Genomic DNA, 26,769 nt, shown 5'->3' with positions numbered 1-26,769 from the left:
GTATTTATCAGCATTAACATGCATATTGAGTAAAATTCGACTTTGAGGAAACTTGCCAGACATACCCCAACACACACAGAAAGACAATAGGGCACATCGATGTTTACTGTAGCATTGTTTGTAATAGGTGAAAAAGTAGAAAAAACCTCAGTGTTCATCAATAGGAAAATGTTTAAATAAAATGGAAAGAGAAATATACATAACAAATTATTCCAATAAATAGGCTTCTTCGTTGATTAAAAACACAAGATTTATAGCCAAAAAAAGAATGGAAGAAAAGCAAATTGTAGAACAATATTGTCCCTATGCTCCCGGTTAAATTTAAGAAATCCAACCGAAGTGTGTGTGCACACCACGTTGGGATACATAGGCTCTTCAAGGTTCCACACCAAACTCCTATTATGGCTTAATACCTGCAAAGCCTTAGCCTAGGCTTTATACACGGTAAGTGCTATATAAGAGCTGTCTATTTTTTTTTACGATAATGCATTCCTGCATTACTTATGTAATTTAAAAGTAAAGAATATGTTTGTGATTCCATTAATAACTCCCTGCACCCAACTGCCTGCCAAGCGCGAGGGCCATTTATTAAAATCTCTCCATCCGGAGAGCCCAACACGTGGTCTGGCACATAATGACCGCGTTGTGAACACCTGTTGCGAGGACCTGCCTGCCGCTTCCCACCCCTCCCCGCACCCAAGCGAGACCCCAAGTTGACCTTTCACCCCTAAACCTTCCTCAGACAGCGCAGCCAACCGCCGCCCAGTACACAGGCGCGAGAAGGCGGTGCCCAACTGACGGCAGCCCCGCCTTCCGGGCGTATAGACGTCACTGGACCGCGCCGCGCAATATCTGACGTGTCTGTGGCCCGCCTTCCGGAAGGAAACCCTGGCGGCTAACTATGGCGACGGTGGCGGAGCAGTGGGTGCTGGTGGAGATGGTACAGGCGCTCTACGAGGTGAGCTTGGCGGCCCCAGGGGTCCACGACCACACCCAGCGCTGGGGAAGTGGGACGTTTTGTGTGGAGTTTTGGTCTGAGGCCTGGGCGGGGCTGGCCCGGTTATGCCCGGACCCCCGGCGTCCCTCGCTGGAAAGGCTCATAGGCGCACACATTTCCCAGTGGCGGAATGTAGGGAGGCACGGGCGGGAGCCGGAGCCGGGGGGTCTTGTATTGCGCTGCTGCGAGCACGGAGCCCTCTCCAGGTCCTGCCCGGATACAGGAGAGAGGCTAGTCAAAAACAAGAGTTGGGACTGATGGTAAAACGGAGTGATGAAAGTAGAGTGGAAAATCTCAGCCTGGTGAGGTCCTAGGGAAGACAGGTTCTCGGAACTGTGGAGCAGGGAATAGGGAAAAGAATTGTAATAAGTTGGACTTTGTTTTTGTTGGGACGTGGGGTTAGAAAGGAAGCCGAATGATTTAGGTATGTGAAATAGTTTGTCATTCTTCCGCCTACGTCCCATTTTCTGTCTTGTAAAGATACAACTATTTTAGTAAACTTTTAAAGAAAGACCAGTTAGGAGCTTTTTTGAAAGGTAATATAAAATTTAAATGTCAATCTTGGAGAATGTTCATTCATTTGACATTTAGTGAGTTTCCATGCATTGTGCAATGGAACTTTCTGCGTGTTCTCTGAGCTGTTCAGTACAGTAGCCCTCTAACCACATGTGGCAGTTAAGCACTTGAACCGTGGCTAGTGCAACTGAGGGGCTGAATTTTTCATTTAATTTAATTTAGATGTGTATTTAAATAGTTGAATGGTGCTAGTGACTACAGTATTGGACAGCAGAGATCTAGATGCTAGGAATAATGCAATGAGGGAACAGGTAAAACTGTGCTTACAGAGCTTACATTCACTTAAAGTGAATCTGTTTTCTTTTGATAATTTTCTTAAAACTTAATATAGTGCTTACTGGTAAGGGTGATGATGCAAGATGTATTATTGCAAAACCCATCAGGACTTTTTTAAAAAAATAAACAACAGTTAAGAGAGCAAATAGAGCCTAGGTGATGTCCAACCTTAGGTAGATTATAGTGACTAAGAAGAACCACTAAAATTTAAGATTTCCTTTTTTCTTTTTTAGAAATGAATAATTTCTACTATATATTGTTGCTGCCTTTTTGAAGACTGCCCTTTGACTGTGTAACTTCTCATACCCTGGTATTGACCATGAGTGAGACTTGAGAGAAGGTCTCCTTGATGTAACATTTCCTAGGGAAGAAAAGAAGCCACATTTGTGATTTTTATTAATTCAGTAGACATTTCAACTTTTAGGATTTCTTTGTGGAGTGGAATGTTTAGTGACTTGGACTTAATGTTTGTCAGCTATAATCCAATTATTGATAAAACTAAAAGGATTTTTTTAGTAGAGTCCTCATTCTTAAATGAATTATAGTCAGGAGGGATCAGCAAATTTTAAAAATAGTCTTAGATTTCTTGTTTTGCTTCTAATTTCTGTGCACAGTGTATGCAGAATTTGAGGAGTCTTGCTGTGTACCCATTCATATGTAGCATGTATGTAGTTTTAAAGTTATTTGTCCAATGACCTGAAAGTTTATTTATGAAATTGCCAGCAGTTTCCCTGGTCCCCCCTTCTGAACTTTTTTAACTATTGTGAATCGTCATTGCTTTCTTTTTGTCTAATGTTTGAAAATAATTTGTATTTACGTTTCTAAATACCTCTTTTTTTTTTAACATCTTTATTGGAGTATAATTGCTTTACAATGGTGTTAGTTTCTGCTTTATAACAAAGTGAATCAGCTGTACATGTACATATATCCCCATATCTCTTCCCTCTTGCATAAATACCTCTTTTAAATGACTTTCTGATGACAACCTATTGGAATGTAGCACCCCATAACTGACTTATGGAGATTTAGTTGATATCTGGAATCTTTTATATGCACTTACTGTATCTAGTTATGTAAGACATAAAAGTCAGCCTGACTTTTATCCTGGAAATGTACAGTTGAAAAGAAGACCTGATGCGGATAATTTCATTAAGGTACCTTTATGGATGTTGACATGGAAAACACTACATACTTTGGGGGAACTGGTAGAAAAGAGACCTGCTATTTCTTTAAACACTTATAAAGTCTTTTTTTCTCTGCCACATTCCAAGGAGAACTTAAAGAGGCCTATTGGGGATACAGGAAATATAGTAAATTGTGCAAAAGTCTTTGAGAATTATGGAAACTGGTGTCCAAATAATTCTCAATTTATCCATGGTATGTGGGGGTTGTAGAAGGCTTGTGAAGCTGTGAAATGTTTGTTACAGTTATTTCTCACCAGTAAAAATATAAATTACCTGAAGGATCTGATAGTTGATATTGTTAGACTATTGGAATTCTGTGTCAGATTTAATTTTTAAAATTAATTTTTATTCCTAACACTGCAGTTTTAGAGATTTTTCATGTAGGAGAAATTGCCTTCTGTTAGAAATGGGAAAACGAATGAGTAGACATGAAGTGAGCTTTGAAAGTAAATTTTAAGAAGTAATAAATAGGTATAAAGGTCATGGGAACAGTATATGCAGATGAATTAAATTTTATGTGCAGGTTTTGGAAATGTTTATTTCACTTCTTGTTATGCTTTTGCTTTTGACTCACTCCTAGGCTCCTGCTTATCATCTTATTTTGGAAGGAATTTTAATACTCTGGATAATCAGACTTCTTTTCTCTAAAACTTACAAGTTACAAGAACGATCTGATCTTACAGTCAAGGTAAGAAGTTAAATCTCTATTTTATTATTCGGTGTATGATTATAGTTGCTACATCTTTCAAAACAGGACTTGTGGTGGCTCAACTATAAATGTTAAAATATTTTCTGGAATGTAAGGAAATCAGGGTAAGCAAAATACGGGGAAGCCAGGGATAAAGTGAATACACAAAGGAGTACCATGTTACAGGCCTTTTTACTTTGCTGGGAGTAAACAGCAGTCTGGGAACGTACTAGATGCTGGACGGGAAGCATGGATGCATGCTGGATTTCAAATGTCCGTATACAAGAAGGATTACATGAGTTGCTCAGGAAAAGCACCACTATTTCTGAAGCCTGAATGAAAGTTTCCCCTGTGGTCTTTATAAAGGAAATTCAGAGTTAGAAAGAATCCTCCCCATCCCACTGCTCTCCACCTTCCCACCCCAAATCAAATTTTGACGTGTTCTATATGGGAAGGGACCAGCTCAAGCCCAAGCTAGGCAAACCTTAGGAAGCAGAAGTGTCGAGAGGACTTGCAGTCCTGACCACTTCGAGTCTGTTAGTACGAGGGACCAAGGAGTTTGTGGAATCCCCTACCTTCTCACGCAGGTAGGAACACTTAGTAACTGTGCCCCGGGTGTGAGAGGAAGAGCAGTTTTGACTGCAGTGTGGTTTCTGTAACTTGGATTGTTTCCTTATCCAGCCTCTGTAGCAATGTGCCAGAATACTACTTAGGGATACAGAGATGGTGAGAGATGTTTTCCCACAAAAATGCCTGAAACTTTGGTTCACAAGGCAGCACTGAGTGTGGCACAATGATGGAGCACTGCTCTTTTCTGGAGCATTCACAGAAGGAAGTGCAAGTGGAATGGAATTACAGCAATGTGGCGATTGTTCCCCTGGTTTCACTGGCTGCCCCTGCTGTCCTGATCATTAATATTTGTCATGAGATGGTCAGGCAGTATCTCCCCTAGGGGGTAGGGGATATGCAACAAATGGTTCTTAGGGCACATAAGTTTTGGAAACCTGGGTAAAGAAGACTAAAGCGGTGTCTCATTGCATGATTTCTTGTAACCTTTAATATGCCAGTGGATATTTGAACCGCTGTTTGGAGAACTGCCATAAACTTGACCATAGATCCCCACCCCCACCCTTTTTTTTATGAATACCTGTGGGATTAGTGTGCCTTAGAACACTCTTTTGATAGTATTGCAGTAAGATTGGGCTATCTGGGCCAGAAATCCTGTCTCTACTTTTTTCCCTTGGTATTTAGGAGCTCCACGTGAATGATTATGAGGCCATGGAATAGATTTATAGCCCAACTTTTTAAGGGGTTGATCATTCCTAATATTCTTAGTTTAAGTTTAGACAAGTCAATCCACACAAATATGCATTTTAAAAGAAGGATACTGAAACATAATTTTAGGATAACCCTCTAAAAGCAGAACTTACCTAGAGCAAGATTCAGTAATCACTGACATCTTACCCTAAAAGCTGTGGAAGAAAAAAAAAACTTTATGAGTGTTTCTAAACCTTAACTTATGGCAGCAAAGAAGAAATACCTTCTCAGTTTTATACTTCTGCAGAGTCTCTTTTTTTATTATTTATTTATTTATTTATTTTATTTTGGCTATGTTGGGTCTTCGTTGCTGAGCGTGGGCTTGCTCTAGTTGCAGCGAGTGGGGGCTACTCTTCGTTGAGGTGCTTAGGCTTCTCATTATGCTGGCTTCCGTTGTTGCGGAGCACGGGCTCTAGGTGTGTGGGCTTCAGTAGCTGTGGCAGGCAGGCTCAGTTGCTGTGGCTCACGCGCTGTAGAGTACAGCCTCAATAGTTATGGTGCACAGGCTTAGTTGCTCTGCAGCATGTGGAATCTTCCCGGACCAGCACTTGAACCCATATCCCCTGCATTGGCAAGCGGATTCTAAACCACTGCACCACCAAGGAAGTCCCCTGCAGAGACTCTTGAATACCAGGCAATCCTGAGTTGATTCTCAAATCTGTCTCTGTGGTAGCAAGTGGACAGTGTGCATGATACATACTTCAGGCTTGTTCAGGCTGCTGTTCTGTGCAGTCATTGGCAGAAATAGATGAGGAATTTATTGACTGATTTATTCAGCCAGCATTTTTGAGTGCCTGAGCATCAGGTGAATATGCTCCTAGCCATGCCCTAGAATTGCCTGTTAGGAGAAAAATGCACAGAAGCATTTAACAGGAGTGTGAAAATAGGAGTATTGAGAGTGGGCCTATGTAAGGCAAGATTTGCTGTGGCTGTCATGTTCATCAGGTGCCTCATCTCATCCTGTACATCCAGACTACATTTTCAAAATTACATTGTTTTCTAGTTCAAGAAAGGGTAAGAAACTCAAAATAGTCAAAATACTTGGAATGCATGAAATAACAGGTAAAAGGAATAAAGTAGTTTTTTATGAGAAATTTCCAAACAACTAAATCCTGTTACAATAATTATTATGAGAGTCTTTTGGTATATTTCAGTTACTTCTGAATCCTTGCCAATGGCTTGTAGAAACAGTGCTTTGTAGTCTAGTTGATCCCTTCCTGTGACAGCCATGCCTGTAAGAACTTAAGGCATGGCTGTCTGTCATATCTTGCAGTAGAGGCTGAGCTCCCTTACCTGCAGTCATGCCTCTCACCTTTGTGTTACAGACTTTTAGTTTTATCATCAGTAGCAGTTATACTTCCTACTTCCCACAGTGAAAAATCCTGAACATAGAAATAAAATTTTTAAGAAATTTCCAGTCAGCCACAAAGCTTCATGGAAAAAGAACCTTTAGCCTGAGATAAGGAAAGAGGTGAGGGGTTAAGTACACAAAACTCAATAGTGATTCTGTGTCATTTCCAGGCACAGCAGCTGGACGTCTGTGTCTAGCAGTGTGTTCATTATGATGGTTCCATTACAACAAACAGTTTAGATACCGCTAGAGTTGCTGTCCAGTAAGTAGCACTGCACTGTATTTTAACTGCTTTTCTCCTGTAGGAAAAGGAAGAATTGATTGAAGAGTGGCAACCAGAACCTCTTGTTCCTCCTGTCTCAAAAGACCATCCTGCTCTCAACTACAACATCGTTTCAGGGTAAATTGGTTTTGCTAGTCAAGGGCTTATATTTGGTTTCCTGTAGGTAAACTCAACAAAGTATACAGTGGTTTATATAGTATTCCTTTTTTTTTTTAACTGATATAAGACTTTCAGAAATTTCTGGAGATCAGAAACTTTTTTAATAGTCTCCAATTTGGGTTTCCAAGTTTGTCCCTTTTTAAAAATATATATATATATTTTTAAAAGCAGGGGCTTCCCTGGTGGCACAGTGGTTGAGAGTGCGCCTGCCGATGCAGGGGACACGGGTTCATGCCCCGGTCCAGGAAGATCCCACATGCCGTGGAGCGGCTGGGCCCATGAGCCATGGCCGCTGAGCCTGCGTGTCCGGAGCCTGTGCTCCACAACGGGAGAGGCTACAGCAGTGAGAGGCCCGCGTACTGCAAAAAAAAAAAAAAAGTAATACACACACATAATATTTCAAATGGGAAGACAGTTAAAATGAAAAACAGCATTCCTACTTTTTCCCACCTGGATTGTTTCTGATTTTAGATCTGTTGAAGGTTACCTTCATAACTAGATATTAGCAGTATGCTTACATTACTGTTTCTTGATTGATTAATGATAGGCAGTGCCTGTTGACTTTCACAATATGAATTATGAAACCAGCTCACTTATGCTACCTACCTCCTGGCTTCCAATGTTTTATTTTTATTTCTTAAATTTTAAGTATACAGAAAATATCAGTCACATATGTATCTACCACCCAGAAGTAATAGGTATTAATATTTTGCTATCTTTACTTTAAATCTATTTTTTAAAAGAAATTAAGCATTAGAAATGCAGTTGACCCTTGAACAGTATGGGGGTTAGGGGCCCTGACCCTCTGGGCAGTCAAAAACCTGCATATAAATTAGAGTCAGCCCTCCAGATACCCAGTTCCTCTAAGTATGTGGTTCTGCATCCATGGATTCAACCAACCGTGGATCTTGTAGTACAGTAGTATCTACTGTTGAAAAAAATCTGTGTATAAGTGGACCTGCACAGTTCAAACCCATGTTGTTCAGTGGTCAATTGTATCACTAAAGAAATCCCTTCCCATCTATCACTTACTCTTGCCTCCCAGGCAAGATAACCACCATCTTGAAGTTGGTAGATGTTTTTCCTTTGCTTATATTTATACTTTTGCCACAGCATGCCTGTTGCCATGAAAGTGTTTAGTATTCTATTTTAAAATATGATGTAGGATATTCTCCTGAGTATGTCCTTCTACTTCTGGTCTGATCTGAGAGAGGCTTGTATTCTTCACTTTCGCGAATTTCTTTGGTCTCATGAAAGTTTTAATTCTCCTGAAATCAGACTGACCAATCATTAATGTTATGGTTATAAAATCCTTCCTACCACAAAGGTCTAATTTGCCTGTTTTCCATATGACAGTCAGTTGTCCCAACATTATTAGTTGAATAGTCCATTTTTTACCTACTGATTGGAAATTTCCCTTCTTTCATATGTCAAGTTCCCTTATAAAGGATCTGTTTCTGGCTTTATTTCTATTCTTTTGGTATATTTATCTCTCCCTGTGCCAGAACCTCACTTATACCACAGCTTAATAATAGGCCTTGACTAGAGTGAGTCCTTCACCTCCTTGTTCTTCACAATTGTCTAGGCTATCCTTGACTCTTCACTATGAGTTTAGGTTTAGCTGATCAGATTTGACCAGAAAATGGGTTTGGGTTTGTGACTAGTAATGCATTGAATTTATGGATTAATTTGGAGAGAATTGGTATATTGCTAATACTGAATCTCTTCACCACGTACCTTGTATGTCACTTGTATACTTAGGTCTTTTATGTCTCTGAGAGAAGTTGCATAACATTCTTCATAGAGATTTTGCTTAACTTTTTTTTTGCTACTTTTTATTTGGAAATAATAGTAGATTCACATGCATTTGTAAGAAATAATACAGAGAGATTTCATATACCCTTCATCAGTTTCCCCCAATGGTAACATCTTGCTTAACTATAGTACAGTATCACAACCAGGAAATTAACATTGCATGTCTTTTAATAGCTTCGTCTCTGGGTTCCAGAGAGTTTTCACTTCTGTCATGAAGCGTCATTTTCTTCTTGTTTCTGTGTTATTGCACTTGCTAGGATACCTACCATGCAGTGTTGAATAGGAGTGGTAACAAGGGCCTCTGTATCCTGTTCCTGATGGCTTTTAAGGGATAACCTGTATGGTGTTACAAGCCTTCCTTTCTCTTCCTAGTTTGCTAAGGGAACTTTTTGTTAGTTTTAAAGTCAGTGTTAAATTTTATTAAATTTTTTCTTTATGTATTGAGATGGTTGTGACTTTTCTTCTCTAATCCATTACTATATTAAATTGTACTGATTGATTTTTTTATATTAATTAAGCATATACATAAATTTTTATGAGAAAAATTGCAAGCAACCATGCCACTCATCCTCACCCCAGATTCCAACTCTGTAGACTTGCAGAAAGATGGGAGATTTACTCTCTGGAAAGGCTAAATATAAATTGAAAGTCCTAAGAATGTGTGAGGAGGCGAGTGCCATTCTAAAAACAGAAAGCAAGTATATAATGAATAATGGGATGCTAATCCCGTTTCCTCCAACTCAGCTTTCAGAAAGTTGGAAACCAGATTTATATCCTCATATACACCTCACTGGAGGATTCCTCTCTGGTGAAACTCAGAGTCAAGAGAGTAAAAACAGAAAATTTTGAGTTTGCGGTCTCCACAGATGAATAAACAAGTCTATGTCTCATTATCATAGAGTGAAGCCCACCATCAGTCAAGAAGCCAAGCCCATTTACACAGTGCTTGCAATTAGCATTTCAGTGTCTTATTCTTAAAAATGGGTGGACAACCTTAAATTATGGTCCATTGATTTTCAACAGAATGCCAAGACAATTCAGTAGGAAAAGAATACTCTTTTTAACAGATTGTGGTGGGACAACAGGATATACACATGTAAAAGAATGATGATGGACCCTGACCTCACACCATGTGTAAAAATTAGCTCAAAATTAATCATGGGCTTAAGTTTAAGAGCAAAAGCTATAAGTTCTTAGTTCAGAAGAAAGAAAACAAAAGAGTAAATCTTCATAATCTTGGATTGGCCAGAGATTTTTAGATATGACACAAAAGCACAAGCAGCAAAAGAAAAAATAGACAAACTGGACTTCATTAAAATTGAAAACATTTGTGCTTCAAAGCCCATTACTAGAGAAATGATACAAAACCCCACAAAATGGAAGAAAATATTTTCAAGTCACATATTTGTTAAGGGGCTAGTATCCAAAATATTAAATATATAAAAAGAACTCTTACAACTCAGTGATAAACCCTATTTAAGCATGACTATTTGGTTAATTTTTATTAATTGTTGGATTTTTTTTTTTTTGCTAATATTTGTTATTTTTAGCATCAGTATTGAAAAATGAGTTTAGTCTTTTTCTTTTCCCTTACTGTGCTGGCCCAGCTTTGGTATCAGGTATATTAGTCTTACAGTTTTCCTGGCAACACTATTTGTTGTTTGTTCTGTTGAGCATAGATTTTTAATCATGAATTTAATGTCTTCAGTGAGTTTTTAAAGCTGTTCATATTTCCTTTTTGAGTAAGTTTTGGTTACTGCCATTTAGTAATTGTTCATTTCTTCTTTTGTTTTCAAATGCATTGGCATGAAGTAATTCATAGGATTCTTTTGGAAAGTTATATGTAAAATATATACATATAACTTTGTATATAGATATATATAACAACACATCTATGGATTTGTGTCTCCATTGCAGGCATTTGTGTCTCCTTTCTCACTCAAATTTGCCAAAGGTTTATCCTCTGGTTTAGTTGAGTCTCTGTTTTATTTTCTTCATTTTGGGCCTTTCCTGCAAAGGCATTGACGCTCCCTTCAGCACCGCTCTCATCAGCACCCATGTAAGGCAGCATTCTCACTTGCTTTATTATTTCCTTCATCCCCAGCGCCTGCATCTGTTCTCCTCCCCAGTAAGGTATCCCACTGTAATACGTGTATTTTGCTTTCTTTTATTATTTTATGTTATTAAAGTCATATATGTTATTGTTTTTATTACGTATGTATGCTTGAAACCATGTAATCTTAATGTTTTATGAAAGTTTTTAATTTTGTGCTCTAGACTTCATTCTGGTTTTTTTCTTACAAGTTGTTTACTCAGCACTTATTTTTCAACAAATATTTGAGTGCCTACCATGTTTAAGGAATGTGCTGATGAGCATGTGCGATAAATCAAAATCTTAGTTCTCTTGGGGCAGGCTGACCAAGAATGAAATAAATACAATGTTAGCTGGTGTTGAGCAGTATGAAGAAATATCAAGCAGGGCAGAGAGGTGGAATTGCTAGATGGACTTCCTGTTCATTTCTTCCAACTGCTACATATTATTCTGTTGTGTATGGCCACCATGTTTTACTTAGTAATGGGTAAATTTAGTGATTTTCCTCATGATGGATACCTAAGCTACCCCCACTCCCCACTGCCACAAAAAAACCTGGTGATTAAACCTGATTAATGTCCTCTTGTGGACCTGTCTGAGTCTCTCTAGGGATGTGGGACCAGAAATTGGGTACTACTCTATATGCCTGCCTCATTTCCCTATGGGACTTTCCTACATTGTGATTCTCCTGAGTTAGTATATGGGCGTTCAGTTTCCCACAGCTGTGTTTGGTAACATTGTTTTATTTTGCATTTCTCTGATTATTTGAGCCTTTAAGTATCATTTGATCTACTTATTATTAGCTGCTGGGGTTTTTCCCTCCTGTGAATGCCTCTTCATATCTTTTAGTTCTTCTTCTCCTTGATTCCCAGTCTATCTTTCGATTATCAAGAGTCCCCAGTATTGTGTAGCTTTTAATCCTTGGTCAGTTTTTGAGTAGTAGTCTATTACAATGAGTCTAAGAAACTTTTTTTTTCCGATTTTAAGATCTCTGAAACATGTATGAATCTTACAGCTGCTGAGAGTCATTGTCAGCTGGGAGCAGGTGAGGGTATCATTTCTTGCACACTGATGAACTTGGTCATGGCTATGCTTACTGCCAGCACCTCAGTTGAGTTTTGTGCACTGCTGGTAAGTAAATCAGCTGATGGAAGGAGAAATGGCCAGATTCCTCCAGACAGTTGAACAGAGGCTACTGGGACTAAGGCTTTGAACATTCCTTTGTCAAACTCCTACTGCCTTTGGGTAATAACAGTTTACTTTCTAGAAACGTGATTCAACTGCATAAAGATGAAACTAAGAGTTTAGTCCAGTAGGAAAGTTCCAGCATCAGACTTAGAGAATGGGTGATACTGACTTGTCGAGTAATCCCAGAGATGATAGCGGAGCATCCTCCTAAGCAATGCCAGGATCCTTCTGTCAGCAGGGAGCAGAATATGTTAGCAGGGAGTATGAATACCCATGATATCCATTACGTAGCAGAGAGCAGACAGAACTGCTGACTAGAAGTTACGAATGTCTTACCTGATTGATCTTGCTTATATTTTTCTTTTCATAGATACAAAAGTAGAATGACAAAAATCTGTGTCAAGATAGCCCTTTCATTAAATATGAACTAAAATATAAATGATAAGAAAACATCATTGCATTTTATTTTATTTTTTTCATTTTTGGCTGTGTTGCGTCTTCATTGCTGCATGCATGCTTTTCTCTAGTTGCGGCGAGTGGGGGCTACTCTTCGTAGCAGTGCACGGGCTTCTCGTTGCAGTGGCTTCTCATTGTGGAGCATAGGCTCTAGGCACGCAGGCTTCAGTAGTTATCCCACACGGGCTCAGTAGTTGTGGCTTATGGGCTCTAGAGCGCAGGCTCAGTGATTGTGGCATACGGGCTTAGCTGCTTTGTGGCATGTGGGATCTTCCTGGACCAGGGCTTGAACCCATGTACCCTGCATTGGTGGGCAGATTCTTAACCACTGTACCACCAGGGAAGTCCCTGCATCATTGCATTTTACTTGGCTGTGTCTTTCCTCCTTAGTGATAGATAAAATACAGTCGATGCCATCTTAGATTCATGAAATCTAGTAAATCTCTTTATCACCCGTCTGTTAATTTTGTCTTTGGTATCTTCATTGAACCAGAATTCTAAATTTGGACTTGGTCATATTCATCCATTTTCGCCTCATGGTTTGTGTGTTTGCATACTTGTTTTAGAAATCATTTCCTATTCCAAGGTCACAAAGACCTTCTAAATTTTCCTCTGTTCCAAAATACTTTTTAGGTTTTTTTTAATATGCGTGGAATTCATCTTTGAATATGGTAATTCAATTTTATTTTTCTCCATAGAGAAAGAAATATGTGTAACTTAGTAGTTAGTGGGGGCAACTGCTGTCATTTGCCATATATTTATATATAGGCACACCTCATTTTATTGCACTTCACTTTATTGCACTCCCATAGATACTGCACTTTTTACAAATTAAAGGTTTCTGGCAACCCTGTGTTGTCAGAAGATGGTTATCATTTGTTAGCAATAAAATATCTTTTAAAAATTAGAAAAAAGGGAGACCTTCAAGATGGTGGAGGAGGAAGATGTGGAGATCACGTTCCTCCCCACAAATACATCAGAAATACATGTACATGTGGAACATCCCCTACAGAACACCTACTGAATGGTGGCAGAAGACCTCAGACCTCCCAAAAGGCAAGAAACTCCCCACGTACCTGGGTAGGGCAAAAGAAAAAACAGAGACAAAAGAATAGGGATGGGACATGCATCTCTGGGCGGGAGCTGTGAAGGCGGGAAAGTTTCCACACACTAGGAAGACCCTTCACTGATGGAGACAGTGGGTGGCGGGGAGGAAGCTTTGGAGCCACGGAGGAGACTGCAGCAACAGGGGTGCAGAGAGCAAAGCGGAGAGATTCCCACACAGAGGATCGGTGCCAACCAGCACTCAGAGGTTGAGAGCAACACTGAGAGGCTTGTCCGCTCATGCGCCTGGGCGGGTGGGGGCTGGGAGCTGAGGATCTGGCTTAGGAGGTCAGATCCCAGGGAGAGGACTAGGGTTGGCAGCGTGAACACAGCCTGAAGGGGGCTAGTGCGCCACAGTTGGGAGGGAGTCCAGGAAAAAGTCTGGAACTGCCTAAGAGGCAAGAGACCATTGTTTCGGGGAGCGTGAGGAGAGAGGATTCAGAGCACCACCTAAACAAGCTGCAGAGACGGGCACGAGCCGCGGCTGTCGGCGTGGACATCAGAGACGGGCATGAGATGCTAAGGCTGCTGCTTCAGCCACCAAGAAGCCTGTGTGCAAGCACACGTTACTATCAACACCTCCCCTCCCAGGAGCCTGTGCAGCCCGCCAGTGCCAGGGCCCTGTGATCCAGGGACAACTACCCCGGGAGAACACACAGCGCGCCTCAGCCTGTTGCAACATCATGCTGGCCTCTGCCACCTCAGGCTCGCCCCGCATTCCATACCCCTCCATCCCCCCGGCATGAGTGAGCCAGAGCCCCCTAATCAGCTGCTACTTTACCCCGTCCTGTCTAAGCAAAGAACAGACACCCTCAGGTGACCTACACGCAGAGGCGGGGCCAAATCCAAAGCTAAACCCTGGGAGCTGTGCGAACAAAGAAGAGAAAAGGAAATCTCTCCCAGCAGCCTCAGGAGCAGCAGATTAAATCTCCACAATCAACTTAATGTACCCTGCATCTCTGGAATACCGAATAATAGATCATCACAGAATTCAGGTGGTGGACTTTGTGTAATTTTTTCTGTATATCTTTGCTTTTATCATTTGTACTAGGGTTCCATCTGTCCATTTTTTATTTTTTGTTTGTTTTCCTTTTATTATAGTTTTTAGTGCTTGTTATCATTGGTGGTTTTCTTTTTTGGTTTGGTTGCTCTCTTTCATTTTTTTTATTATTATTTTTAATTTTTTAATTTTTAATATTTTTTTAATAACTTTTTTTTCCCTTTTTTTCTCCCTTTTCTTCTGAGCCGTATGGCTGACAGGGTCTTGGTGCTCCGGCCGTGTGTCGGGCCTGTGCCTCTGAGGTGGGAGAGCCGAGTTCAGGACATTGGTCCACCAAAGACCTCCTGGCTCCACATAATATCAAACAGCGAAAGCTCTCCCAGAGATCTCCATCTCAGTGCTAAGACCCAGCTCCACTCAGTGACTAGCAAGCTACAGTGCTGGACACCCTATGCCAAACAACTAACAAGACAGGAACACAACCCCACCCATTAGAGAGGCTGCCTAAAATCATAATAAGGTCACAGACACCCCAAAACATACCACTGGACGTGGTCCTGCCCACCAGAAAGACAGGATCCAGCCTCATCCACCGGAACACAGGCACCAGTCCCCTCCACCAGGAAGCCTACACAACCCATGGAACCAGCCTTACCCACTGGGGGCAGACACCAGAAACAATGGGAACTATGAACCTGCAGCCTGTGAAAAGGAGACCCCAAACACAGTAAGTTAAGCAAAATGAAAAGACAGAGAAACACACAGCAGATGAAGGAGCAAAGTAAAAACCCACCAGACCAAACAAATGAAGAGGAACTAGGCAGTCTACCTAAAAAAGAATTCAGAGTAATGATAGTAAATATGATCCAACATCTTGGAAATAGAATGGAGAAAATACAAGAAATGTTTACCAAGGACCTAGAAGAAGTAAAGAGCAAACAATGATGAACAACACAATAAATGACATTAAAAATTCTCTAGAAGGAATCAATAGCAGAAAAACTGAGGCAGAAGAACGGATAAGTGACCTGGAAGATAAAATAGTGGAAATAACTACCGCGGAGCAGAATAAAGAAAAAATAATGAAAAGAATTGAGGACAGGCTCAGAGACCTCTCGGACAACATTAAAGGCACCAACATTCAAACTGTAGGGGTCCCAGAAGAAGAAGTTAAAAAGAAGGGGACTGAGAAAATATTTGAAGGGATTATACTTGAAAATTTCCCTAATATAGGAAAGGAAATTGTCAGTCAAGTCCAGGAAGTACAGAGAGTCCCATACAGGATAAATCCAAGGAGAAACACACCAAGACACATATTAATCAAACTATCAAAAATTAAATACAAAGAAAAAATATTAAAAGCAGCAAGGGAAAAATAACAAATAACATACAAGGGAATCCCCATAAGGTTACCAGCTGATCTTTCAGCAGAAACTCTGCAAGCCAGAAGGGAGTGACAGAACATATTTAAAATGATGAAAGGGAAAAATCCACAATGAAGATTACCCAGCAAGGATCTCATTCAGATTCAATGGAAAAATTAAAACCTTTACAGACAAGCAAAAGCTAAGAGAATTCAGCACCACCAAACCAGCTTTACAACAGATGCTAAAGGAACTTCTCTAGGCAGGAAATACAAGAGAAGGAAAAGACCTACCATAACAAACCCAAAACAATTAAGAAAATGGTAATAGGAACATACGTATCAATAACTACCTTAAATGTGAATGGATTAAATGCTCCATCCAAAAGTCATAGACTGGCTGAATGGATACACAAACAATATCTATATATATACTGTCTACAAGAGACCCACTTCAGACCTAGGGACACATACAGGCTGAAAATGAGGGGATGTAAAAAGATATTCCATGCAAATGGAAATCGAAAGAAAGCTGGAGTAGCAATTCTCATGTCACACAAAGTAGACTTTAAAATAAAGACTATTACAAGAGACAAAGAAGGACACTACATAAAGATCAAGGGGTCAATCCAAGAAGAAGATATAACAATTGTAAATATTTATGCACCCACCTCAAAACATAGGCAAATGCTAACAGACGTGAAACGGGAAATCGACAGTAACACGATCATAGTAGGGGACTTTAACACCCCACTTTCACCAATAGACAGATCATACAAAATGAAAATAAACACAAGCTTTAAATGATACATTAAACAAGATGGACTTAATTGATATAGGACTTGCCATCAAAACACAACAGAATACACTTTCTTCTCAAGTGCTCATGGAACATTTTACAGGATAGATCATATCTTGTGTCTAGCCTTCGTAAATTTAAGAAAACTGAAATCATATCAAGTATCTTTTCCGACCACAATGCTATGAGACTAGATATCAATTACAGGAAAAAGTCTATAAAAACTACAAACACATGGAGGCTAAACAATACACTACTAAATAACCAACAGATCACTGAATAAATCAAAGAGGAAATAAAAATATACCTAGAAATAAATGATAATGGAGACACAATGATGCAAAACCTGTGGGATGCAGCAAAAGCAGTTCTAAGAGGGAAGTTTATAGCAATATAGTAATGTTTCTTGTTTCTTCGTACCTCAAGAAACAAGAAACATCTAAAATAAACAACCTAACCTTACACCTAAAGCAGTTAGAGAAAGAAGAACAAAAAAACCCCAAAGTTAACAGAAGGAAAGAAATCATAAAGATCAGATCAGAAATAAATGAAAAAGAAATGAAGGACACAATAGCAAAGATCAATAAAACTAAAAGCTGGTTCTTTGAGAAGATAAACAAAATAGATAAACCATTAGCCAGACTCATCAAGAAAAAAAGGGAGAAGACAAATCAATAGAATTAGAAATGAAAAGGAGAAGTAACAGCTGACACTGCAGAAATACAAAGGATCATGAGAGATTACTACAAGCAGCTATATGCCAATAAAATGGACAACCTGGAAGAAATGGACAAATTCTTAGAAAAGCACAACCTTCTGAGACTGAACCAGGAAGAAATAGAAAATATAAACAGACTAATCACAAGCACTGAAATTGAAACTGTGATTAAAAATCTTCCAACAAACAAAAGCCCAGGACCAGATGGCTTCACAGGCAAGCTCCATCAGACATTTAGAAAAGAGCTAACAGCTATCCTCAAACTCCTTCAAAATATAGCAGAGGGAGGAGCACTCCCAAACTATTCTACAAGACCACCATCACCCTGGTACCAAAACCAGACAAAGATTTCAGAAAGAAAACTACAGGCCAATATCACTGATGAACATAGATGCAAAAATCCTCAACAGAATACTAGGAAACAGAATCCAACAGCACATTAAAACGATCATACACCATGATCAAGTGGGGTTTATCCCAGGATTGCAGGGATTCTTCAGTATACCCAAATCAATGTGATAAACCATATTAACACATTGAAGGAGGAAAACCATATGATCATCTCAATAGATGTAGAAAAATCTTGACAAAATTCAACACCCATTTATGATAAAAACCCTGCAGAAAGTAGGCATAGAGGGAACTTTCCTCAACATAATAAAGGCCATATATGACAAACCCACAGCCAACATCGTTCTCAGTGGTGAAAAACTGAAACCATTTCCTGTAAGGTCGGGAACAAGACAAGGTTGTCCACTCTCACCACTATTTTTTTTTTTTTTTTGCAGTTCGCGGGCCTCTCACTGTTGTGGCCTCTCCCGTTGCGGAGCACAGGCTCCGGACATGCAGGCTTAGCGGCCAAGGCTCACGGGCCTAGCCACTCCACAGCATGTAGGATCTTCCGGACCGGGGCATGAACCCGTGTCCCCTGCATCGGCGGGTGGACTCTCAACCACTGCGCCACCAGGGAAGCTCCACTCTCACCACTATTATTCAGCATAGTTTTGGAAGTTTTAGCCACAGCAGTCAGAGAAGAAAAACAAATAAAAGGAATCCAAATAGGAAAAGAAGAAGTAAAGGTGTCACTGTTTGCAGATGACATGATAGTATACATAGAGAATCCTAAAGATGCTACCAGAAAACTACTAGACCTAATCAATGAATTTGGTAAAGTAGCAGGACACAAAATTAATGCACAGAAATCTCTTGCATTCCTATACACTAATGATGAAAATCTGAAAGAGAAATTAAGAAAACACTCCCATTTGCCATTGCAAAAAAAGAATAAAATACCTAGGAATAAACCTACCTAAGGAGACAAAAGACCTGTATGCAGAAAACTATAAGACACTGATGAAAGAAATTAAAGATAATACAAACAGATGAAGAAATATACCATGTTCAAGAATATACAATGGAGAAAAGACGACCTCTTCAATAAGTGATGCTGGGTAAACCGGACAGCTACATGTAAAAGAATGAAATCAGAACAGTCCCTAACACAATTCACAAAAATAATATCAAAATGGATTAAAGACCTAAATGTAAGGCCAGACACTATAAGACTCTTATAGGAAAACATAGGCAGAACACTCTGACATAAATCACAGCAAGATCCTTTTGACCCACCTCCTAGAGAGAGGGAAATAAAAACAAAAATAAACAAATGGGACCTAATGAAACTTCAAAGCTTTTGCACAGCAAAGGAAACCATAAACAAGACCAAAAGACAACCCTCAGAAGGGGAGAAAATATTTGCAAATGAAGCAACTGACAGAGGATTAATCTCCAAAATTTACAAGCAGTTCATGCAGCTTAATATCAAAAAAGCAAACCACCCAATTCAAAAATGGGCAGAAGCCCTAAATAGGCATTTCTCCAAAGAAGATATACAGATTGCCAATAGTTACATGAAAGGATGCTCAACATCACTAGTCATGAGAGAAATACAAATGAAAACTACAATGAGGTATCACCTCACACCAGTCAGAATAGCCATCGTCAAAAATTCTACAAACAATAAATGCTGGAGCGGGTGTGGAGAAAAGGGAACCCTGTTGCACTGTTGGTGGGGAATGTAAATTGATACAGCCACTATGGAGAACAGTATGGAGGTTCCTTAAAAAACTACAAATAGAACTACCATACGACCCAACAGTCCCACTACTGGGCATATACCCTGAGAAAATCATAATTCAAAGAGTCATGTTTCAGTGTTCTTTGCAGCTCTATTACAATAGCCAGGACATGGAAGCAACCAAAGTGTCCATCAATAGATGAATTGATGAAGATGTGGCAAATATATACAATGGAATATTACTCAGCCATAAAAAGAAACGAAATTGAGTTATTTGTAGTGAGGTGGATGGACCTAGAGGCTGTCATACACAGTGAAGTAAGTCAGAAAGAGAAAAACAAATACCATATCCTAACACATATATATGGAATCTTAAAAAAAAAAAGGTTCTGAAGAACCTAGGGGCAGGACAGGAATAAAAATGTAGATGTAGAGAATGGACTTGAGGACATGGGGAGGGGGAAGGGTAAGCTGGGACGAAGTGAGAGAGTGGCATGGACATATATACACTAGCAAATGTAAAACAGATAGGTAGGGGGAAGCAGCTGCATAGCACAGGGAGATCAGCTCGCTGCTTTGTGACCACCTAGAGGGGTGGGGTTGGGAGGGAGACACAAGAAGGAGATATGGGGATATATGTATATGTATAGCTGATTCACTGTGTTATAAAGCAGAAACTAACACCACTGTAAAGCAATTATACTCCAATAAAAATGTTAGAAAATAAATAAAATTTTTAAAATTAGAAAAAATTTTGTTTTATTGAGATATAATTGACATATAGCATTGTATAAATTTAAGGTGTGCAGCATAATTATTTGACTTAAACACATCATGAAATGATTACCACATTAAGTTTAGTGAATATCCATCATCTCATTTAGATACAAAATTAAATAGAAAAAAATTTTTTCCTTGTGATAAAAACTCTTAGGATTTACTCTCAACAATCTTCATACATAATTTAACAGCAGCATTAATTATATTTGTCATGATGTACATTGTATCACCGGTACTTATTTATCTTATAACTGAGAGTTTGTGCCTTTTGACCTTCATCCTGTTCCCCCTTCCGTCACCCTGCCTCTGGTAACCATAGATGTGATCTCTTTTCCTATGAGTTTATTCGTTTCTTTTTGAAGTATAATTGACTTAAAACACTGTTAGTTCTTTTCCTTTTGAAGTATAATTGACTTAAAATGCTGTTTATTCGTTTCTTTTTGAAGTATAGTTGACTTAAAACACTGTTAGTTCCTGGCACACAACATGGTGATTTTATATTTTTGTACATTTCAGAATGATTACCCTGATGAGTCTAGTTACCATACAAAGATATTACAGTAATTATTAACTATATTCCCCACACTGTACATTTCATATCCATGACTCACTTAATAACACAAAACACACCATGCATATATAGCAAATCTTTTTCTGTACATGTATCGATGGGCACTCAGATATTGCTACCCCATCTTGGCTATTGTAAATAATGCTGAAATGAACATAGGGGTGCAAGAATATTTTCTAACGAGTGTTTTTGTTTTCTTTGGGTAAATAGCCAGGGGTAGAATTGCTGGATTGTATGATAGTTCTATTTTTAATTTTTTGCAGAGTTTCCATACTGTCCTCCATAGTGGCTGCACCAATTTACATTCCCATGAATAGTGCATGAGGGTTCCCTTTTCTTCGCTTCCTTGCCAACATTTGCTATTTGTGGTCTTTTTGATGATAGCTATTTTGACAGGTGTGAGGTGATATTTCATTGTGGTCTTGATTTTCATTTCCCTGATGATTAGTAATCTTGAGCATCTTTTCATGTGCCTATTGGCCATCTGTATGTTTTCTTTGGAAAAATATCTATTCAGATACCCTGCCCATCCTTGTCTTGTTCTAAATCTTAGAGGTAATGCTTTCAGCTTTTCACCATTTAGTATGTTAGCTATGGGCTTGTCATATGTGGCCTTTATTATGTTGAGATATGTTCCCTCTATACCCACTTTGTTGAGAGGTTTTATCATAAGTGATTGTTGAATTTTTCAAAGACTTTGTCTTTATCCTTACTGAGGTGTTCATGATTTGTATTCTTCAGTTTGTTATTGTGATGTATCACGTTGATAGATTTTCAGATATTGAACCATCCCTGCATCCTTGGGATAATCCCATTTTATCATGGTGTATGATCCTTTTAATGTATTGTTAAATTCAGTTTGCTGATATTTTGTTGAGGAGTTTTGCATCTATGTACATCAGTGATACTGGCCTGTAATGTTTTTTTTTTGTGATATCACTGGTTTGGGTATCAGGGTGATGCTGGCCTTGTAGAATGATTTCAGAAGCATTCCTTCCTCTGTTTTTTTGGAATAGTTTAAGAAGGATAGGTCTTAACCCTTCTTTAAAGGTTTGGAAAAATTCACCTGTGAAGCCCTCTGGTCCTGGGCTTTTGTTTGTTGGGAGTTTTTATTACTGATTCAGTTTTATTACTGGTAATTGGTCTGTTCATATTTTCTACTTCTTCCTGATTCAGTCTTGGGAGGTTGTACATTTCTAGGAATTTGTCCATTTCTCCTAGGTTGTCTATTTTTTGGCATTTAGTTGTTCATAGTAATTTCTTATGATCCATTATATTTCTGCAGTGTCTGTAACTTCTTTTTTCATTTCTGATTTATTGATTTGGACCCTGTTTTTTCTTGATGAGTCTTGCTAAAGGTTTATTAATTTTGTTTGTCTTTTCATAGAACCAACTCTTAACTTCATTGATCTTTTCTATTGTTTTTTAGTCTCTTATTTCATTTATTTCTGCTCCAATATTTATTATTTCATTCCTTCTACCAACTTTGAGATTTACTTGTTCTTTTTGTAGCTCCTTTAAGTGTAAGGTTAGGTTGTTTATTTGAACTTTTTCTTGTTTCCTGAGGTAGTCTTATATTGCTTTAAACTTGCAACAGCACACTTCCCTCTGGTCGCCAGAGCTACATGCTCCGAGTGTGCCCTGTGTGTGTGCTGAGCGAGTCTTTCTGTTTTGGTGTGCTGACTAACTACTATGGGTGCTTGGTAGCCACGGTTGGCCCTTGGTCCAGTTGGCTGCCAGACCCTGCCTTGTGCAGAAGTTGCTGGCCCCTGGTAGGCATGCCCAGATCCTGGCATGGCTGGCTGCATGGCCAGGGGAGTCCCAGTCCTGGTGCCAACCAGCTGGTGGGTGGGCCCAGCTACAAAGTAGCTGGCTGTAGGGCCAGGGGTCCCAGAGCTAGTGTTGGCCTAGTGTTTGTGGGCAGGGCTAGTCCTGGATTGCCTGGGGCTCAGGGGGTCCTATGATAGCCTGCCTGTTGGTGAGTGGGACTGTGTCCCAGCCCAGCTGGCTCCTTGGCCTGGTGTTTCCCAGTACTGGTGCTGACTAGCTGGTAGGCAAGGATCAGTTTCAGTGCTAATAAGCTAGAGTGAGGATTCAAAAATGGCACTCGCCAATACCAGTGTTGCCATGGTATGATAATCTCCCAAAAGTGGCTGCTGCCAGTGTCTGTGTCCCCAGGATGAGTCCCATTTGCCTCCTGCCTCTCTGGGAGGCTCTCTAAGATCAGCGAGCAGGTCTGACCCAGGCTCCTTTCATATTACTTCTGCCCTTGGATACTGGAGTGTTTGAGATTTTGTGTGCAGCCTTTAAGAGTAGAGTCTCTATTTCCCACAGCTCTCTGGCTGTCCCAAGAGGAAGCTCCACTGACCTTCAAAACCAAATGTTTGGGACTTCCCAGGTGGTCCAGTAAGAATCCACCTTACAATGCAGGGGACCCAGGTTCAATCTCTGGTCAGGGAACTAAGATCCCACAAGCAGTGTTGCAACTAAGCCCACGCACCACAACTACACCAAGCCCACGTGCCTCAACTAGAGAGCCCATGTGCTGCCAACTACAGAGCCCATGCACTCTGGAACCCCTGTGCCACAACTACAGAGCCCACATACCCCAGAGCCTGCATGCCTCAACTAGAGAAGAGAAAACCTGCACACCACAACTAGAGAGAAGCCCACGTGCCACAACGAAAAATCCCACATGCCTCAATGAAGATCCCGCATGCCTCAAATAAGACCCGGTGCAGCCAAAAATAAATAAAATAAGTAAATAAATAATAAATTTTAAAAAAAAACGCAAATGTTCTGGGGGTTCATCTTCCGGGTGCAGGACACCCAGGCTGGGGAACCTCTTGTGGGGCTCAGACCCCTCACTCCTTGGGAATGACCTCTGTAATTGTAATTATTCTCCCATTTGTGGATCACCTACCTGCGGGTATGGGTCTTGACTATACCATGTCTCCACCTCGCCTACCCATCTCATTGTGATTCCTTCTATCTTTAGTTGTGGAAGATCTTGTCTGCTAGTCTTCAAGTCATTCTCATCAATAGCTGCTCTGTAAATAGTCGTAATTTTGGTGTGCCCATGGGAGGAGGTGAGCTCAGGGTCTTCCTAGTCTGCCATCTTGGCCACTCCCAGTGCAATAAATTATTATTTATTTATTTATTTTTGGCTGTGTTGGGCCTTCGTTGGTGCACACGGGCTTTCTCTAGTTGTGGTAAGCAGGGACTACTCTTCGTTGTGGTGCACAGGCTTCTTGCTGTGGTGGCTTCTGTTGTTGCAGAGCACGGGCTCTAGGCACACAGGCTTCAGTAGTTGCAGCATGTGGGCTCAGTAGTTGCAGCACACAGGCCCTAGAGCGTGCAGCTTCAGTAATTGCAGCGCATGGGCTCAGTAGTTGTGGCTCGAAGGCTCTAGAGCGCAGGCTCAGTAGTTGTGGAGCACGGGCTTAGTTGCTCCGTGGCATGTGGGATCTTCCCAGACCAGGGATCAAACCTGTGTCCTCTGCATTGGCAGGCGCATTCTTAACCGCTGCACCACCAGGGAAGTCCCAATAAATTATTTTTTAATTAAGGTGTGTACATTGTTTTTTAGACATAATGCTGCTGTACACATAATAGACTACAGTATGGTGTAAACATAACTTTTATATGCACTGGGAAACCAAAAACTTCATGTGGTTCTCTCAATTGCTATACTTGCTTCATTGTGGTGGTCTGGAACCGACCCCGGAGTATCTCTGAGGTGTTCCTGTATACACAATTTTCTTGAGTTCTGGATTCTTTCATTTGTCCGTTTGTCTGTTCTCCCTCAAGTGCCAAACCTGTTTTTAATGGGGGTCTGTAGTATTTGTTTCTTTCTGGTAAAGCACCATTGTCCTATTTCTAAGTTCACTTATGTAATTACTGACTCTCAGTAATAGTGTGGTTGTGGGTTTTGACTGGAAGGGTTTTATTTTCCCTCCCTTGACTCTTCTGAAGCCTTGTTGTGAAGATGTCGTTCTGTATCGGTTTTATTTGCTTCTGTGAGGAACTTTGAAGTGTCTTCAGCTCCAGGATTCCTGTGTTAAGTGCCCTGTCTGGCTTACTGCTGCAAGCCTGCATGGGGCACAGGTGTGAGCCTTCCAGTTCTCATGGAAACTGTTTTCCTTTCCTGCCCCATGTGCTAGGCAGAAACAAGATGTCTACATCCCTACATCATGCTGGCAGCTTATCGACTGGTCAGGGCCTTTGGGTGTACTTATTCCTGGTAGTTTTTCTCTGTGTGTCACAGTTTTTGTAGAATGGCCTCAACTTTCACAGCAGCAACCGTTAGTACAGACTTGTCTACATGGATATTTTGTTTTTTCATCTTTTTGTGGGTGCCAACACCTCCACATCAGGGAGGACTTATGAAACTAAAGAAGTCCTGGGAAGTGGGAAGCTAAATAACACAGTGGATTATTTGAAAGAGAAGAAGCTCTTGAAGCAATAGGGAAAAAAGAAGAAAATGTGATGAACACCTCTTATAATGAACAAGTTGAGAAATGAAACTGAGGCTTATGCAGGCCAGGTAACATCTCTGAGTTTCTGAAGTGGTCAGTAGCCATAATACTGATGGGATCTGCCTGACTCCACAACCATGTCCTTTTCACCGAGTCTTGTACGAGTTCATCTGCTTTTGTGAATTTACTTCAAGTAGTCATTCTTTTCCTTCCCTGGTTTCCCAGCATCTTTCATTATTTTTCTCATAGAAAACCAGTTCTGTTAAAACATACTAGTGAAAGTGGTGTTTCCCAATCTTTTCTGACCACAGTGCATTTTACAGAGCAGCCCAGTGCACAGAGCAATGCATGTGTAGAACAGTTATGTGCCACCGTCCTTTCCCTGGCCCTGTTGGTGCATTTCCATTCCATTCTATTCTTATGGTTTACTTTAGGTGAAATAGGCTGGCTGTGACTAAGTAAATTGATCTCATAACCCTTTAATAGCTCATGTCCCATAGTTTGGCCAGTGTTTTTTTTTTTTTTTGGTTTATTTATTTATTTATTTATTTTTGGCTGTGTTGGGTCTTCGTTTCTGTGCGAGGGCTTTCTCTAGTTGTGGCAAGCTGGGGCCACTCTTCATCATGGTGTGCGGGCCTCTCACTATCGCGGCCTCTCTTGCTGTGGAGCACAGGCTCCAGACGCACAGGCTCAGTAGTTGTGGCTCACGGGCCTAGTTGCTCCGCGGCATGTGGGATCTTCCCAGACCAGGGCTCGAACCCCTGTCCCCTGCATTAGCAGGCAGATTCTCAACCACTGCACTACCAGGGAAGCTCTGGCCAGTGTTTTTGAAGCATGACTTAAAGCTAGAGTATTTGTCAGCAGAGGACATAATAGGTTGTCTCCTCAAGAGCCCATCTCTTGTCTCAGCTGAACTCAATCCATGCTTCTCCTGTGCAATTGGCCACTCTGTTTTCCCCCCTTTTGGAATGAGGGGGATTCCTTTTAAATGGTATTCCAGCATAAACTTTAGAAATTGGGAACAGAGCTCACTTATTCTTTTGGTGGCTTCCTGTAGATAACATGTAATTTTTTTTAATATTTATTTATAGTTATTTATTTTGGCTGCGCCGGGTCTTAGTTGCTGCATGCGGACTTCTTAGTTGCAGCGTGCATGTGTGATCTAGTTCCCCACCAAGGATCAAACCCAGGCCCCCTGTATTGCGAACGCAGAGTCTTACCCACTGGACCATGGGGGAAGTCCTAGTAACATGTATTTTTAAACCACTTAACTGTAAGATTGTTACTTGCTCTGCCTCTTCATACCTTTGATCTTGATCTTTTTATATTTCCTCCCTGTTTGTCTCATTCCAGGTACTTTATTTAGCAACTTCTTTCTTAAGTGAGTTTTAAAACTAAAGCAACGGTTTGCCATTCATCTATTCATCTTGGAATTCTAGCTCAATTTTTTTTTATTTAAGTACTACGAGGTGGCCTATTAAGAGTAGAATTGATGAC

General features: G+C 40.3%; 1 protein-coding gene across 1 annotated transcript in view; it reads left to right on the top strand.

Annotated features, from left to right (window-relative positions):
• Positions 1 to 894: 894 nt before the first annotated feature.
• The window catches only part of SPTLC1 (serine palmitoyltransferase long chain base subunit 1), a 74,499-nt gene continuing 48,624 nt past the window's right edge, over positions 895 to 26,769 (top strand). The window contains exons 1-3 of the mRNA XM_082841989.1: positions 895 to 958; positions 3,614 to 3,721; positions 6,695 to 6,789. Of these exons, the coding sequence (XP_082698115.1) occupies positions 902 to 958; positions 3,614 to 3,721; positions 6,695 to 6,789 (260 nt within the window). The 5' untranslated portion in view covers positions 895 to 901. The remainder of the gene's footprint in view (positions 959 to 3,613; positions 3,722 to 6,694; positions 6,790 to 26,769) is intronic.

Source organism: Leucopleurus acutus (genome assembly GCF_964270905.1).
Source record: "Leucopleurus acutus genome assembly, chromosome: 7".
In the NCBI taxonomy this organism is placed as follows: Eukaryota; Metazoa; Chordata; class Mammalia; order Artiodactyla; family Delphinidae; genus Leucopleurus; species Leucopleurus acutus.
This window is presented reverse-complemented; position numbering and strand designations above follow the sequence as displayed.